Source organism: Protopterus annectens, chromosome 10.part0, assembly GCF_019279795.1.
Source record: "Protopterus annectens isolate FY-2018-M chromosome 10.part0, PAN1.0, whole genome shotgun sequence".
In the NCBI taxonomy this organism is placed as follows: domain Eukaryota; kingdom Metazoa; phylum Chordata; order Ceratodontiformes; family Protopteridae; genus Protopterus; species Protopterus annectens.
In genome coordinates, this window is record NC_056744.1 from 541206740 (window position 1) to 541226232 (window position 19493).

General features: G+C 37.8%; 1 protein-coding gene across 2 annotated transcripts in view; it reads left to right on the plus strand.

The window, feature by feature from the left end:
• LOC122813211 (4-trimethylaminobutyraldehyde dehydrogenase-like) overlaps positions 1 to 19493 on the plus strand; it is a 308845-nt gene that overhangs the window by 44209 nt on the left and 245143 nt on the right. For both annotated transcript variants that reach the window (XM_044085396.1, XM_044085397.1), the window contains one exon: positions 5156 to 5290. In XM_044085396.1, the coding sequence (XP_043941331.1) occupies positions 5156 to 5290 (135 nt within the window). The remainder of the gene's footprint in view (positions 1 to 5155; positions 5291 to 19493) is intronic.

The window sequence follows — 19493 nt, forward strand, 5'->3', positions numbered from 1 at the left end:
CCTGCCATGTATGAAATAACTATGTAGTTAGGAGAGCACCTGGAGAAAAATGTAGCGTGAAAACTGAGCTGTGAATATTAATAGAGTTTATAGTGCTCAAAAGTTTAGTCACAGATACTTCAGTGCTGTAATGTCAGTAATCCAGTTCTGTTGCAAATTTATATCAGTCAGAATTTGTTCAAAGCTAAACCTATGATCATAGGATCATAGGAGGTTACTAGGCTATCGACCAGGAGGTAATTTCAAGCCTAGCTGTTTCATTCCAATGTAATAACATAGATATTCTAGTCAATTCCCAGGATTACATTTATTATTGACATGTGATATGTCCAGGAGGGTTGTGGGAGCTATCCCCACTAATAACTTACCGTGCCCCATCTATTCGTCCAGGTTCCTTTTGAACAGTGCCATAGAGGTGCTCTGCTTCACATGAATTGGCAGCCTATTCCAAAGATGTGGCAGTTGCTGGGAGACAAATCTGTCACTCAAGCATGTCCTACTCAAGTCACAGGCCATATTTAGGACCCTGGAACAGGTAGGCTTAGTCCTGTTCGATTTACGGATGTGCAGCAAATTCATTACATTTGGGTCGGAGATTACTCTGTAAGCAAGGCATAAGTCTGCCCTAAAAAGTCTATATGATACTGAGTATAGTGACAGGGACTTTAGTCAGTCTGTGTAAGGTATGTGCTAGAGTCCCTTGATCTTCTTAGTTAGAAACTTCTGAGGTCTCTCCAATTGCTGCAGATCCTTTGTACGGTACATGCCAAAAGGGGAGTTAGACTCAATTATGAGCCTGATTAGTAACAAGTATAGAGGGGTTATAACCTCTTTGCTCTAGAAGTGATGCCTTTTCTAATCAAGTGTGGTACGTAGAAAGCCTTCCTTATTACACTAGACACATGGTGGTCAAAGTTATAACACTCTACTTGTGATCCCAGATCTCTTACCACTTCGTTGGTACATAGGGTATTGTTGTTAACTGATAGTGTGAAGGGACATTGTTTTTACTGAAGGGAATGATGATGCATTTTTTTGCATTCAGTTTGAGACCGTGACTAAGACACCAATCATTGTTCTAAATAGGACCCTCCTGAAGTATACTGACATAATTTGGGAATTCAATAATTGCACCCAGTTTGCAGTCGTCCGCAAACTTGATCAGCCACAGCCCCTTAGTTTTGGCCTGAACTTCTGAGAAGTATGATCCAGTTTTGTAATTATTATGGGTATTATGGGATCTCCTGGGGGATGGGAGCTTTTGAATTTCTTTTGTTTGCCAAAAAAGGCTAGAAATTTTACCTTGGTGTAATCACTAAACAGAGTAGGGTTAGATGCCATCTTGGGTCAAGATTTTGTGGAAAAGGTGATGCTTTGGTGATCATGTTTGATCGCTGAGGGGAAGACTCTAGGTATGGAACAGGCTGATGCTGTGTTAGTGAGAACCAGGGCAAGGAGACTGGATACTGTGTGTATGAAGCGGGTACAAATTGGTCAAGAGAGGTGATGTTAATAAAGTTAAGAAATGCTATGCATAGTTGATGTTTTGTAGTGTATGTTCACCAGTTTATGAGTGGGTAGTTGAAATCCCATAGGATGATTGTATTTGTTTCTATAGTTAGGGACTTTGTAGTTTACTGACTTGTGTGTCATGGACAATGAGAGATTTAGAAGGGGTTCTATAGTTTGCTGTGACTTAATAATTTTATTTATTTATTTATTTATTTATTTGACATTTGTTGACTGGGATAGTCTGACTGGGCAAATGCCCTTTTTCAGCAGAGGCCCAGGGAGTAAAGCTCCAAAGTAATATTATATAATAATTCAAATTACAGTGAATGTAAAATACAGTGTGATTTTCTACAAATGCATTAACAAAATTAAGGCAAAAGAAACTCATTATACAATTGCGTTTAAAACAGGAGTGACACATGGTTGAGGGACAGGAAACAGTAAATATGTTAGTATTCTATGGGGTGAGTGTTAGTAGGAGTAAATGCCTAGTATTGGACTTGTCTGTGATATTTAGGAGTTCAAGTTCAAAGTTACAAAAACATGTGTCTGGAGCATTTCTCCCTGGGCATCCGCTGAAAATTGGCTTTGTTCCAAGTCAGACTTTCCCGGTTAACAAAATGGTAAATAAAAATAAATAAAATAAAAGTCATTATCTTGCTAGATTTGCTTTGACTTATAGCTACAAACTAAAATTGTCACTTACTACTGCAACTTTCTTTTAACCCACTAAACTTCTACTAGAATAACACATTACCCTCTCTTATTTCTCATCATCTGTTCATCCCATCCTGCCTCTACTGCTAAACATAATGTTATGCTTCTATCAGTGTTTAGTACCCAATGTATAAACTTGTTCTCCTAAGATGTAACCAAGTTATGTGCCTCATTGCTATATGATGTAACTTATGTATTGTTACTTTACTGTATGTGGAGCTTTTCTCTCCAGGCCTCCTCTAAAAATGGTTGTCTGCCCAGTTGGACTTTTCCAGTAAACAAATGTAAAATAAATAAATAAATAAGTAAATAAAATTAATAGGATTTTGGATACAGCCCCTCTTCAGTATGCCTCCTTCCACACTGGATGATCTGAAGGCTTGATAGGGGCTGACTTAAAAATGCAGCTATTTATACACATTACAATGAAAGATTTACCCAAGCAAAAATCAGATAGGAAAGATATTCATATTTTTTCTTTCATGCAAGTGCTTAATGTTCAAAAGCTGACAAAATAATGCCTGTCTGAGAAAACGAATGCTTAAAGAGGATACATGAATCACATTTGGGAATGGTAAAATGGAAAGAAAGTAAGAAATATTCTTTGATCTGGAATGTCAACTTAAATCAAACAAGCACTACAGAGCTGTGTCATTGTATGCAGTGTATACCTCATTCATAATCCAAAAAGAAGACATACTTACCTAGTCCCAGATTGTACCTGGAGTTGAGTGGCACTGATTTGTTCCATTTGTTAAAAGCGGTGTATTTCGTATATGTGGTGCAACAAGGGCAAATCTGATTGATGCATCAAAGTCTATATTTTTGGGAATATCTGTTGGTTCTCATATCTAATAATGACTTGATAGTATACAAGGTAGAAGTCTGGAAGATTTATGCATGATTTGGAATTCCTGCATATTATGTGCAGTCCACAGTATCCTCAGATTAATGGACAAGTAGAGAGAACTGTTCAACCAATGGAAAAATCTTTTAAGAAATAGAAAGCCGTAGAAAAAGCTATGATCATTGTCTACATGCAGTTCTGGATTATAGGAATACTCCACTGGGCACACTCAGTCCATCAGCAGCTTAACTGTTGATGGATAGTAGGCTGAAAAGCAGATTGGCTTATTTGACTGCATTGCTGTTGTTGCCAGAGAATCAAGAAAAAGTAAAAGAAATGCGAAAAAGGTCAGTACGAGCCGAAATATTACTACCATAGAAGCTACAAAAGACTTCCAGATGTGCAGATCGGAGACAAAGAGATGATCCAGAAGCCATGATAAAGTCTGTAGTATGAAGTTAAAGTTGATCATTATGCACTTACACTAAGATACTGTGTTTGTGTGAAGATGGCAAACTGAATATAAAAAGTAATAAACACTCCTACAGGACAGATAGATATGTAATACTTGTTTCAGGATGATGAAAACCAGAAGTGTCATGTCCAGTTGTGCTGCAAGAAAACAGAGGCTCTGATAACTGTGGGAATTGAGAGATACTGAGTGAGAGAGACTCTTGAATGAAACTGTAGTGCAGAAAGAACTATCCCAAAAATAAGAGCCGACACCCAGTACAAAAAATTCTATTGTATTCTCCAGGTATAGTAAGCCATTGAAGAAACCAGAATGATATATGTACGGTTACAGATCGAAAAAAAAGTATTGTCAGTACAGAAAATTTTCTGCGGTAAAAATGTCATAAAAATATTAATTTTGGTGTAAATAAACTTGACATGTGTAGTATAGTGTTAAGAATAACATATCGACCTGTGTAGCATAACATATAGCTCATATATGCTGTAACTGTTAAAATATTGGGATTTTAGATATGGGATGTATACCTTTAAATGCTAATGAGCTAAATACAGTGATTAGCATGTCACACTCAACACAAAAGTTGTAAAGAAATCATTTACCAGTGTAGCTGTGATGGAGGTTAAACCTCATCTATTGTCTCTATTATTTATTAAGCTTTCTGACAAGACACACCTCTGCAAGCCCCAAAACCCCTTACATATGCTAGTGCCACAGTGTTACAACTGTTTAGAAAAGAGAAACACCCTACAGGGTTGACAAAATTTGGTCACACTACTGTGATGTCTCAAATTACAGTAGGTGAATCTAAAAACATTCCTAAACTTTTAAGTTTAGGGAGTTGGGACTGGGGTTCTGCATTCCAGATATATTACTCATCAAAGGGTAGATAGGATTTTGATCTGGGGGAGCTTGTGCTTTAACTCTAAAGATATTCTTTAAGGTGACTTACCAATGTTTGTACACTTACCTTTGCATCACAAGATGTGGTGCACAGATGGCCAAGCAGTAATTTCCCAATCAGGGAATGTTTTTGGTTTTTTCTTTAATTAAAAAAATGCTTTTAAAATATGAAGATTTCAGGTCTATATTGAATTCTGAAAAGCAATGTCGAATCTAACATTGTCGACATGAGAATAGCGAAACTGCAGAACATCGAAGAAGTAAACGGAAATCTCCGTAAGGGGAGATTTCCATTTACTTAAATGTAGTGTGGTCGCGGAGTTGGTATATTTAAGGAGCGGTGGGTGGGGGGGGCACATTCTCCCACGTGGAGTGTGCAGGGGGGCTTGCCACCCTGCTTATACCATTTAGTTTTGTTTTTTTTTTGTTGTTTTAATTTTTGGGAATGGGAAAAGCTACATTTTTTTCGGGGGGAGGCTTGCTTTAAGAAAAGCTCATAAAGCTTTTAAAAATGCCCAAAAACTTATGGAAGGGCAGCTGGGTAGGTACATCACTGTGCCTGGCTCATCAAATTCTGTGATGTATGTACAAATATTGTCAAATTACTTTAATGATGACCTTTCACAGCTATAGCCTGGCTACTTTTCATACTATGTGTAAATGGCATCTTTCTGCTTCTTATTCTCATTCTATTTTTCTGTTAGGTCAGCATTTTCAGCTACCAGGTGGATCATTTGCATACACAAGGAGAGAGCCTTTGGGTGTCTGTGTAGGTATTGGAGCATGGAATTATCCTTTTCAAATTGCTAGCTGGAAAGCAGCTCCTGCCTTGGCTTGTGGTAAGTAACGTATTTCCTCAATTGTATAAAATATCACTGCGAACTTCATGAGGCATTACTTCTGTTGTGCTGGTTAAAATACAGTATCTGGTCCAGTTACCAGTACAGCAGTAGAATTGTGTTGCCAGAGGCCATGGTTCAGGACTGGGGCTGCTTTAGCTGAGGTCAGCTTATTACAGGTGACTGTTGCAATAGTCTGCTGCTGTAAGGAATGAGGAGACAAGGAGAGTCTGGCTTAGTGAGAGGGGCATGGTTAGTAAAGTGAAATAAATTAGGACAGGTGTTCCTGGATCTGTTGCACTGGCCAGGTGGAGGAAGGTATATAAGGTAATTGCATCTTATGTCTTTATGTGGTGGGACATGGAGAACTGTATAGTAGAAGGGGCACCTTAATAATAACAGGGGTACTTATTTACAGTATAAAATCACTGAATACAAAGGTTTATAAAAATAATGATGCCTCCTATGTACGGGAAGCTGACATATTCAAACTATATAACTATGAAATAAAACTGTGAGTTTCCTCATTGTTGAAAGACAGAAAAATGTGAGTCATGTCAACTAATATGTTCCCCAGTTTTGTAATGTTTAGGATTTCATCTCCATCCTTTCCTTTTTTCTGTCACTCTACTTCATTTTCACCATCACATGATCTGATGCACTCCTTTCTGTGAGATGTATTGCTTCGACCTCTCATGCTGTCTTCGTATTCACAACAATCTGTCTAGTCATTTTGCCTGTTTTTCTGATAGCTCGAAAATGTGAATCTCCTGCCATATATTTACTAATCACAACTTATTTATTCCGTCATTTAATTCCCTCCGACTTCCTTTATGAAATTCTATAACTCCAAGCAGCTTACCTGTTGCGGGGTTCAGCACTGCATTAAAGATAACTGACTAGTCGTCAATCTTCCTCTTCCTCAAGCTTATATACCTACTCAATCCATTTTTGACAGATCTCTGTTATATGTACATTACGACCTTAAAAGGAACTCAGAACCACACCCCTTCCCTTACCAAGTTATCTTCCCACCACCAGTCTTCAGTGTCCCTTCCTTCAGTGTCCTTTCCTCATCTGTCTTCACCTCCCTCTTTCTCAGTTTTCCTTACCTCTTAATAATATGCTTGTTCCACTTTTGATCCCCCTTAGAAGAACTTGCCTCCAACCACTGAAAACCTTTTCCACAACTAATAGTTTCCATTCCCTTTCCTTTCTTTTCATTTTCTATATAAATTCTGCCTCTATTTGTTCCCTCATTAATTTTGTTAAAATTCTCCCTGTCTCTTAATTGGATTGCCACATCCAGGGTTTCAACCCATCCTTCCCGTTTTCCCCTCCATTTCTCCTACTGCTCCTCTTGACCTGTGCTGTTTAGGCCTTTGGTTGGACCAGCTAGTACCCAAGATGGTGCTGGTTGCTGATAACTTCCTTCATAGCAACAGTGCCACCATACATTGTCCTGCAGGTCACCTCATTTCCTCCTCCTGAATCTACAGATGTTCCTGACAATGCTTCTCTCCCTCTACTAACCTAGTCTTCTTACAACATCTACTTTTCCAGACTTGTAGAGCACTTGTCCTATTTCATAAATTCTTTAGACATCCCTTCCTCAAGTGCTTCATTTCCTATGATCCATGCACTACCTATACTATTTTTCTTGGCTTCTTTTCCAACTCCTCCTTATACAAAGGCTATTATTAATTTTTAAGAAGTTCAGTGCTCCATATTCCTTCTCTTCCTTTGAAACTGTTCCTATCACTATATAATAATATTTTACAATTAATATTATTTAAAGAGTTGAATGCAGATTTTTTGTGAAATAAATTTAAATATACACTTCAATGATAAATATGCACTTCTTACTTCAGCTACAGATATTAACAGTAAAATCAGAGATTTATCAATTCTTCTCATCTTCTTAGTATAGAAGTGTGAAACAACCCACTTTCCTCCTCTTCTGAAATATGCTGTCAACCCCATCATAATGTTACCCTCCCCATCTTTCCCAAACCATGGTTAAATCTGACCATAAATCCCAACCTAATATCTTATACAATAAGATATAGCAGCATATGCAAAAGACACAAAATGTGCAAAGCATGAATATCACATATCTTCAGTGTCTGACCTAACAGTCAGACAGACAGAGACAGACATGTAGCTTCCCTTTGACAGTCGTGAAGGCTACATATTTCTTCTCTTCCTGACCCAGCTGTCCATTGGTCCTTGATCTTGCTACCTGCCACTCTCCCTTCTTGTATTTCTATCCTACTTCCTCAGATCTCCACTCCTTCTTGTCTCATTTTCATCTTCCTTTACTACATCCAACTCTCCCAAATTGCACCACTTTTCTACTTGTGATCTTCTCTCCTTTTTAGTGACCATTTTCTTACAGCTCCCACCTCTCCTTCTTACAGATTCATAGAGTCATAGACTGTTACTAGGCTAACAACCCAGGGAAGAACCTTTCTAAGCCTAGCCAAGTTTTCCCAAAAGAATAATGATATCATGTATCGAAATAGGACATTGAGGGCCAGGCATTTATATGCTACCTCTGTCCATAAGGGACATGGGTGCCAGGCCCAGTGTAAATTTCCTATTTCACATCCACTGGTCTGAATTGCGCTTAAACTGGGTAATAGATAACTCAGCTTCACGTGAATGGGAAGCCTGTTCCATAGGAGGGGTAGTCTCTGGGACACGCATCTGTCTCTCCAGCATGTTCTGTTTAAATCACAGACAAAATTCAGTTCCCTAGACCTTGTATTTCTGGTACTCTTTGACTTATGAATATGTAGGAGATTCATAAGTGTAGGGTTTGTGGATGCCTTATAAGCCAGGTATAGATTACCCATCAGCAATCTATAGGAGACTGACTAAGGGAAAGGAGTTTAAGGTGCTCTGCATAAGACAGGTTTGTTACACCTTGTACTCTGTTTGTAAGGAACCTCTGAGGTCACTCAAGTTGTTGCATATGCCTGGTCAGGTACATACCAAAGGGAGCATTGTACTCCATGACTGGTCTGATAAGAGCAGAGTACAGTGGGATAATGACCTCTTTGGACCTAGATGCCATGCCCTTGCTTATAAGTTGCACAACATAAAAGGATTTCCTCACAAATGTGGCCACATGGTGATTGAAGGTAAGGCTACTGTCTACGTGTGTACCTGATCCCTGACCTTTGGGTCGACTTTTAGGGGCGTATTATCAACATGGTAATTAGCCAAGAAGGCTGACTTCCCAAAAGTGTACAGTTATGTATTTCTTAGCATTGCGTTTAAGACCATGGCTTTGACACAGTTTATTAGTTATAGATAGAGTTTTTTGAAGAATTCTAGTGTCTGCAAGGGAATCAATGATAACCCCCAGCTTGCAATCATCTGCAAACTTAGTCAGCCATAAACCTTCAGCATTTGCTTCCATGTCGAAGAAATAAATGCCAAAAAGTAGTGGGCCCAGTACTGCACCCTAGGGGCCACTGCTAGTAACTGGCCTCTTGGTGGAGATGGGCTTATCTGTTTTGACCTCCTGGGTCCTATCAGTGAGCCAGTTTGCTATTCAGCGGGTGAAAAAAGGGTTTATTTATTTATTTTTATTTTTATTTTATTTTACATTTGTTAACCGGGTTAGTCTAGCTGAGCTTTTGGCTCATTTTCAGCAGAGACCTGGGGAGAAAAACTCCTCTGGACTAGAAAACAATTTATTAAATTTTAGTAACAATCGTCTATAGGATCTTATAAGTAGAGAGACCTGGAGAGAAAAAAAGGTCCTCAGGCAATTCAATTGTACAGAGTATTAACAATTGGCAGGCAAGTATGTGAGTTGTTACAAACAAGGTTTTAAACAATTAGCAGAAGAAAAAGAGACTAGTTAAAATGTTATTTTAGCTGCTTAGAGCGAAATGAGTTAATAGTTAGACAGATGCTTATTTAAAGTGGGTAGGATCTAGTTGTATAGGAGTTTGGAAACAAGAAAGGAAAGTAGGAATGGCTAGTAGGAGATGTAAGGGAGGTAGAGTATAGGCGACAGACTAGATAGGTAGGCTGTTATGAGACTGTAAGAATTAAGAGTGGTTGGAGATAGAGGAAAAGAAGAGGTAGAAGAGGCGGGGGAACTGTGTTAGAGATACATTAAGAGTGAGGTGGTGAAATAGGAGAAAGGATGGTGGTAATTTTTGCCTAAATTAGTGAGTGGGATATTGTATCAAATGCCTTGGCGAGGTTGAGGTAAGCTGTATGCACAGTCTTACCTTCATCCAGTACTTTGGTAGCCCTCTCAAAAAAGTCCACCAGATTTAATAGGCATGACCTTTCTTTAACAAAGCTGAACTGTGATGGGTCTAGCATTTGCAGGTTACCTATGTCCTCATTTATCATATCCATGAGGACTCTTTCCATGGCCTTACATATGAGGCTGGTAAGACTTATGGGCCTGTAGTTTCCAGGATCAGTGGTTGGACCACCTTTGTGCAGGGGAATGACTGTAGCCATCTTGCTTTCCATGGGCACAAAACTTGACTGAAGGCTCCAGTTGAAAAGTGATTCAAGTGGACCAGACATGTATTTGCTGCACATTTGTAAATCAAACGGGACTAGAGCTACCCATTCCAGGGACCTAAATATGGTCTGCAACTTGAATAGGATGTAATAGTGGGACAGATTTGTCTTCTAGTGACTGCTTTGTCTTTGGAATAGGCTGCCAATTCTTGTGAAGCAAAGCATCTCTGTGACACTGTTCAGAAGGAACCTGGACGAATGGATAGGGCATTACAGATTCATACCAGGGATAGTACCCATAACCCTCCTGGACATGAGCAATCATTACTAAATACAATCCTGGGTATTGACTAGAGTCTCTATGGTATTACATTGGGATGAAATTGTAAGGCTTGAAATGACCTCCGGGTTGATAGCCTAATAACCTCCTGTGATCCTATGATCCCGTGTTTCATGCTGTCTATTAAACATCCTGGGATGTTATCAGGCCCATCAATTCCATGTTTTTGGCCTTGGAAAGTACATTGATGACCTGTTCCCTAGTAATGGTTGGGGGGATTGTGTTATGTGGTTATTTCCTTTGGACTATCGGAGGAGAATGGGGGGAGACATTTGAGCTGAACCTGTCGGCCACAAGTTTGGCAATGGCCTCTGGTTCCATTTGGGTGATGCACTTACAATAAGTTCTGCGCATTGTTGTGTATTTCCTCTGAGGTTACGGGCATGGGTGTAGAAAGCTTTGTGTTTCTCCTTTGACTGAGAGTCTATTTTTTATTAACCCTCTTAGCTGCTTGATTAGATTGGCCAGCAGGCTTTTAGTATCTATAGCTTTGTTCGTCCTACACTTGGGTTTGTGGGTGCTTGGAATTTAGCCAAGTGTTGCCTTGGAATAGTTCCTAAAGGTTTTGGGTTTCGCTGGAGCCCCACATTTAATTTTTATTTCATGTAATACTGCCTTATGGTTAGATCTGACAAGTGAGGATATTACATTGAGTGAGGAAAATCAGCCCCCTGAGTTCAAGTTCAAAGATGTTTGTATCCCTGATAGGAGGATGGACCAACTGTGCCAGGATGTTGGTATTAACAAAGTTTAGGAATTGCTGGGTTTATGTATTAGAAATGGTGTAGGATTCCCAATCTATAGAGGGGTAGTTGAGATCCCTCATGAATACTGTATTGGGTTGGATGTTGAGGGACTCTAGTACATTGAGATAGGTAGTGTGGGTTTCCTGGGACATGGAGGGGGACCTATAGGTTGCAAGGATATGGTATGACACCCTGGTTATGGTAAATTGCACATGTATGAGTTCCAGTGGGTCATACACTTTAACTACTCTTGATGTGAGATTGGTTTTAATATAGAATGAGACTCCAATACCCTTAGTTCCCTGTTGTGCAGTAGCTGGTCTAAACATATGAAAGGCATTATAATCTTCCACTGCTGCGGTACTGTCATTGACTTTACACCATGTTTCCTTTACTACACAGATGTTTACACTCTCCAGGGAGAGGAAGGCTGGCAGGGGGTGGAATTTCTTATTAGGAGCTCTAGCATTGTGCAGTATTACCTTCAGATATTCCTTCGTAGGTTCAGTTAAATCGGTAGGTTTATCAGTTTGGCTTTGCCTAAAAAAGGCACTATGGGGGTGGAAAAGGTCTTTGCCAATATCAGAAAGCCTAGAGGAGATAAGTGCAGACCACCCCAGGCAAAGACACGTGGTCTGTCAACCATGTCCTCCCTGGGTGTCAAATATTGTACACCCCTGGACTGACACCAGAAGCTAAGCCATTTGTTAAAATCAATCATTTTCTGTTGGTGATGTGGCATCATCCTTGGAGAAGGTAGCATGCTGTTCAGTGCTAGGCTCATACCTGCCTGAGACGCACAGTCAGTGAGTTCAATCATGTCTCACTTCATATAGTCAAAGGAGGTACGTCTCAGGTCATTAACACACACACATGGACTATGACAGAGTCATACTGGTACCTGCGGTTCAGTGACCTGAGCGCCTGTGTGACTTGATGGATCCTAGCCACAGAAAGACAGCTAACCGTGACTCTCTCCTTTCTTAGCCTGGTAAGGATGACATCAGCGTGCCTCCCTGTAGGATCACCAATGACCAGGAAATTTGGCTGTGTGCTGGTCTGCCTTAAGGGCTTAGCAGTGGAGGCACTGGATACAGTGTTACTATGTGTAGCTTCTGGTGATGTTTTATTTACGTGATGACTGGGGATCCTTTCTTTGATTGTACTGTGCAGGAGGTCTTAGCATTTTAGGAAGGTTACCTCTAAGTGCCTCAGCATAAGTAGTTTTATGTGTAGGGTGTTTACCCTGTGCAGTAGGTGCGGTGCAAATGTCACTGATAACCTCTATAGGATTAGTTCTGGTTGCACAAGAGAGTTTTGCCTCCACTGTTAACGTGTATTTACACTTCTCCCATACTGTATCTGTTGTGTTAAGAATAAGTGGGTTGTCAGTGTGCATGAGGCAATTGCTACAATGCTTTAGAATACTCATCTCAACCATACTGGCAACAGCGAGAGTCAGTAAGTGCATATCCATGGCTACTGATCTACTAGGGAGGAGTGAGGAAAACTTAAATATCAAACAAATCAGTAATTCAAGGAACTTGATAAGCAACACTTTGCTATGAACAAACTAAATGCTCTACTAGTTAAAAAAAATAATTTGTCTAGACAGTAATGCCACAAGAGTATAGAGAGCAAACCTTAATAATGTAAGATAGCTGGTTTGGAGCCCAAGTGTTTAAACCAGAACAAAGACACTTAGAATAACAGGCACAATAAGCTTCACCAGAAATTCCCAGCTCAGAAGAGCAGAGGCCACCCTCTCCTCCCATAACAGTGTAGGCCACAAAGCGTCCTAATGTATAATAACTGGTTTGGAGCCCAAGTGCTAAAATTAGAAGAGAGACACTTAGAATAACAGGCACAATAAACTTCACCATTAATTTCCAGCTCAGAAGGGCAGATGCCACCCTCTCCCCCCACAAGAGTGTAGACCACAACCATTGCTAATGTAAAATAACTGGTTTGGAGCCCAAGTGCTTAAACCAGAACTAAGACACTTTTAGAATAGCAGACACAATAAGCTTTCAGTGAGCAATTCACATCTCAGAAGGGCATAAACTATCCTCCCCTGCCACAAGAGTGTAGACCACAAATCTTCCTAGTGTAAAATAACTGATTTGGAGCCCAAGTGCTTAAATCAGAACAAAGGCACTTAGAATAACAGGCACAATAAGCCTTCACCTGCAATCCCAGCTCAGAAGGGTGGATGCTAACCTCTCCTTCCACAAGAGTGTAGACCACAAATCTTCTTAATGTAAAATAACTGGCCTGGAGCCCAAGTATTTAAACCAAAACTAAGACACTTATAGAATAACAGAAACAATAATCCTCCATCTAGCAATTCCCAACTCAGAAGGGTGTAAGTTACCTCTCCTGCCACAAGAGTGTAGACCACAAACCTTCCTTATGTAAGATAACTAGTTTGAAGCCCAAACGCGTAAATCAAAACTAAGAGATTCAGAATAACACTTACAATTTGATCAGGCTACTAACAATCAGTAATAAATGCATCAGATTAAATGCAACTGAACACTTTAAGAATGTGCAGCAAAAATTTAAATAAAGTAATAAAGTTGGAAGAAACACAGATACAATAAATCAGCTGAATAAAGTGCAATATATTTTTGTAAGTAGGAAGGGAGAAAACAGAAGATAATTCAAGTTTAAAAGACTAAGGGGGAGGGCCTTCCCAGCTGATCTCTTAGTGCTCAGTAGAATGAGCTGATGAGGTAGGACTGGGAGGAGTATCCAAAATCAGATTTACAGTAGGAACAGGCAACTCAAAAGCCACCAAATTTAAAAATACAACAGCAGTAGCATAGGTGGGAAAAATCAAATGCAGATAAAGATCAGCAATAGTCAGGCAGAGAACAGCAAGTAAAAAAAGCACTCTTGCCCCTCATACATTTCTCTCTCACTCATATTCCATTTTGATCCTCATTTCTGACTCCTGTACTGGACATGAATAAAAAACATGACTTACAGCATATCTCAAAATGTGCAAACAAGAAATTACAGTGCACTGATAAGTAAAATACAGAAATATGCATGCACAATTGCAACAGTTTGCACACTGCATTGGTATCAGTAGCAGAAAGATGCAGCACTTTGAGCAATTAAATTGAATCAATTAGACAGTGCAGTTGCAGTAGTCAACAACTCTTTTTATTCGCTATATCCTAATCTACCTTAGTCAGTATTTCTTCTCTCTGAGTATCATATGGCTTAGCAAATGGAAATGTTAACTTTGCCCTTGCATGGTGATAATACAAAAAGACAAAGGGTCTGACAGGGTCAGAAAATATTGACAAGCAGACACGCATGCGTGTCAGTCGCACAACAGACAGCATATTCGCTTTTGGTGCAGAAAACTGTGGATTCTCTTCCTACACCAGGCAGATCAATTCCTGACACTGCAGTGTAGTATAAGGGGGTGGAGTGAGGTGGGGAACTGCACTCCTGAGTGTGCCATCTTTCGAGTGAGACATTAAACCAAGGCCCAACTGTTTGAGTTTGTAGTAGCTCACATAGATGTAAAAGATCCCCTAACACTTATTAAAAAGAGTAGCAGTCCTTTATTTAACTATATATATATATATATATATATATATATATATATATATATATATATATAAACATATATATATATATATATATATATATATATATACATATTTACAAAATGTATATATTTTCAGGCACATATATACACATTCTTTTTTTTTTCTATTTATTATTTGTTTTATAATATCCTCCATTATTCCTACATAACTGACTTCACTTATTCTTCCTCAACCATTATCTGATTTTTCACAATCAGGAAGAGGCGAAGGGTTCCACTCCAAAGAAATTTATTATGTTAGCACTTTCTTCCACTTACTTAAATGGACTTCATCAAGTAAGTGGACGAAAGCACTAATGTAATGCATTTCTTTGGAGTGGAACCCTTTCCCTATTCCTGTTTGTTTTTAAGTTTAGTTGATTTGTTTTTTCTTATTGTTGTGATTTTTCACAATATATCTGCCAAAATCCATTTCATACCAAACAAAATTTCATTGTCTTTCATTCCAAATAATTATCCTTATTGCATATCTTTCTTCTTATTTTATAATATCCATGATCACATTCATGTTTGTATTGTTTATGCCATTAATATTCTCAAAAATATTTTCTTCACTCAGTCTTTAGTTTCACTATTCTTTTACATTTAAAAAAATGTGTTGTTGTGTCTTGTGTTTTCCACACACAAAATAAATACATTCTTTCAGCTTTCTTTTTATATGGCATATCCCCCTTATTAGTAACTTATTTATTGCCAGTCTTCTTAGGAAATCCTGACACTCTACTATCTTGACATACCAATTCTTCCTTACTTTGATGGCTTTAATCACTTCTTCTGGTAAAATTTCCCATGGATTTACATAATAATATTGTTTCATCATGTTATTATACCACATGCTTTTTTATCTTTCTCTATATCATCAATTTTTATTTTCCATGTTAGTATTTTTTTCTTTATAATTTTTAATTTCTTCACATATAATTTATATATCTTCTTATTCACATCCTCTCACAAATGTTTTTGTATTTATATTTAAATATTTTCACTATTCATTTCTCATTGTCTTCATTTACCCCACTTTAATACCTCAATACAAGTTTAAAGAAGCATAATAAATAACTGGATTTAATAACCCCAGTCTCCCTTTCATTCATATACAAATCAACTCTTTTCACTGAGTTTAATCTTGAGCCATTGAAAAGAGACAAAAGGAAAAACTGTTGCAAAACACGAAGATGCCAAATAGGAACAAAAGGATGAGTAAAAAATGTACATATTCAGACCAAATTCGATAAAACCAATTCTGGACTTTATTGAAGAAAATAAAACAAATGATAAGCGCTTTCATCCTGACCACTTTAGAACTTCATCAGATAATTAATTAATTGCTTATCATTTGTTTTATTTTCTTCAATAAAGTCCAGAATTGGTTTTAGTGAATTTGGCCTGAATAGGTGCATTTTTTACTGTGGAGTGGCTCATCCTATTGTTCCTGTTTGGCATGTTCATGTTTTGCAATAATCTTGAACCATATATGAAAGAAAACAATAATTGCACATTTTTTCTTCATATTTTCCTGGTTCATGTAAACATTTGACATGTATGCTATTTCCCAATGAAAACAGAATTCACCAAATACATATTTTTCGTGAATGGTAATCTGTAAATCTTCCTGGTAAGATGCATTTCTTTTATTTCTTTTATCAAGCCCTCCATTTATATTACAACTACATCATTTTCCCCAAATTCTATGCCTAATGAAGACACTTCATTCATTGAAAAATATGCATCCCCAGTTTTCCTAACATCACCCAAACCCTTACTTTTATCTTTGTTCAAGGTCATTCACATTTCCTTTAAACAACCATTCAGACAAACCAACACATTCAGCATCCATATTTTGTTCTTAGTAACTACAACTGTATTGTCAGCATATATCACAACAACTGGAATCACCTCCTCCTTTTTTAGTTCAGTCTTTTCAACTTTCCTCCATATAAATTTTAATATCCCACTATATAACTCTTCAAAAACAAACTTTTTATAAAACCATTCAAGCAGTATATTTACAAAATATTCCCTTTACCAGTCCATTAATTTCTTGTACATTCCATACCCTATACCATCTGGGCCTGATACTGAATCAGCATTTACTTTCCTAAGTACTTCACCCAATCCATTAATATTAATTTATTTTTCAAATTCTTCCTTAACACATTCTGGATTTTTATTTTTACTTTCCATTATCTCTTATTATCCATCATTTTACTCTTATACACATTTTCTACATGTTGTACTACAATAGTCAATATTTGCTCTTGTGTTCTTATTAGCTCTACTTTTATATTTTTCATTTCCTCATTAAACTAATATCTTCCTTTACTATTTATTTTACCAGTTATGCAGATACAGTCTCCTTTCTCCCATCTAAATAATAATTTTGCCTAAAGAGTAATGCCTTATTTTTTTTCTTGATTTCCTTCATATATTTCTTTTTCAATGCCATAATAGTCTTTTTCTATTATTGTCTAAATTCCCTAATACCCTTATTTAAAATTTCCCATGCTCCATTTTTTTCTTCCTTTCTTACATCATCCTGCAGTTGAAAAAAATACTTTTCTTTTTAAATTCAATCCACTATTCAGACCGGATTTTATAGAAGTCCTTCATGGTTATATGATTCTTCCATAACTGTAATACTTCCTACTCTGTAATTTCATCCCATAATTTCTCATTTATTCTTTTTATTTTGTTTTCTGTCTTATTATACTCCCTTTCTTTCATCACCGACATCCATATTACTAAATGGTCTGAAAAGTCAGTCACGGCTATATCACCATCTGCTAACCCCAAGCCTTATAATAATAATACAAAATAATCAGTTTCACATCCAAGCCCCCCTTCTGTAAGTCCTTTGACTTTTGTTTCATACAGCTAATTTAACACATTTTATCACTTCCAATATTTTTGCATCTTTCCCTTTCTTTTTACATCTTCCCCTTAAATCACAAATCCCCTGCAAGTATAATTTTCATGTTAACCACTACATAATCTTAATATTTGATGAAGCAGATTCTCTCCTTCCTTGCTAGCTACTTATGGATTTATTGCTGTAATTCTATAAACACATTTTCTCCACCTCACATCCACAACAATTGACCTTCCCATCCTTACCAACTAGTATTTTCACTATTTATACACAGCATAGCTACTTTAGAAATAACAAATAACTTTTTACTTTTTAAGTTCCATATATTTCTACTTCACAATTTTTGTTTGCAGTCTTTTTTCACTTTTACACTGTAACAGAACACCATCCACATCACATTTAGCACACCATTCCAGTATCCCTGTCCTTCTTATAATGATAATAATACTGTTACTGAGAGTACTCTAAAATTGTTGCTTTTCTTTCTTTTTAAGTCCAGGGAAATATTTTTACATTTTTGTTTTCTTATTTTTATTCTTTCCCCAATTGAATATGTTTCTCTGGGTTTATGTACAAATAATCCTTTAACCTCAGAATCAGATGTTTAACTGGCTAGAACTTCAAAAAAATGAATATTAGAGTTAATCCGTTCTCCTGACATCTCTCCCTGCATGTACTCTTTCTCATTTTCCCCTCCATATTTTTTCTTCTTTTACAGTCTGTTCTTCACCCAGTTCACTCTCTTTCACAGCTTGTTGTTGCTCTTCCCCGCGTATTTTAATGTCCCTTTATGACCAGCCACAAAATTACACTTTAATGTTTCCATTTCAAAACCAGTTCTAACCTCCACGTACCATTCCATAAGTTTCTGTCAACTCTACTTTTACAGTGTTATCAGTAGTTTCACACAAACCCTGCATACATGTTTTCATATCCTCTTCTTCCAGTTCATCAGTTCTAAACTGCAAATTAACTTTTTTAACATATAAGTTATTGTCAGAAAATGTCAGCAGATCACTGTCCTTCTTTGTGTTACACAGTTCTAAAAAATGTCATCAGTCTGTCAGTTTCAAATGCTAAGTCACAAAAGTCTCTGTTCAAATATGTATTTCTTGAGCTTTAAAACTCAGAGCACTTACCAAATCGTCCCATATATAATATCTGCCTGTTACTGTCATTTGTGTTCTTATTCTCACAGTTGGTCTTCTGTTCTTTTAAAACAGTTTTACTTACAGTTTGTTATTGCTCTCCTTTTTTGCCAGCTGTCACGGCTCCATATGTTTTAGTTACTACATTATCTGCTGCCTTGGTTTGATGCTCCTTTCCTCTCTTACTTTCTGTTATTGCTGCATTCTGTGCTGCCACATCACCTGGCTCCTTCTCCATTTAACTTGTTCAGATGTGCTGAGGATGGTAATCTGCTGTCTCAACCCATGAAACAGCACAACTGTCCTACTTGATTATTTTTAACAGAACCTCCATATACAAGACATCCTGATGCCAGTTCTGTTATTTGCATCCATCCAACAGACTTGTTTACTTCCTTCTCCAGTGTGACAGCTAAATTCTACTCATTTGTATCAACCACCACAATGGAATCTTTTTATTACATTCTGATGCTCCTTATTGAACAGTTTTTTCTCCAATTCTCATTTTTCTACCTCCAAACTCTCCATAGCTTTTCTCTCCTCCTCCTCCATGCTGCTGCTTCCATTAGGCTTCTTCCTTGCTTCTGTAGGAGCCCTGTGGCACCATCTAGCAACTCTAAAGAGTAAGGGAAGTTTCCTGATGCCCTGGCCAAATTTCCCCTAGTAGTATAAATAGCACCTCATGTCTCTTCAGAAAACAGCCTATTACTGTAGAGGGAGTAACTTGGTCAACAAAGGATGAATAAAATAAAGGAGATGGCGGAGCTGAAGAAGGTAGATGGAACTGAGCAGCCAGTGACAGTTTGGCATTCGGGGTGGGGGCATTTTAAACTGCTGGAGAGCTAATATCTACTGAAGAGAAAGGTACATGTTGTGCAGTGGTGTGTTCACTATGGACATTCCCTTGGCTGTCCTGAGCCATATCTATGCAGAAGCCGTCATGGAATGTGTGTGTGAGTGTGCATGATCAAA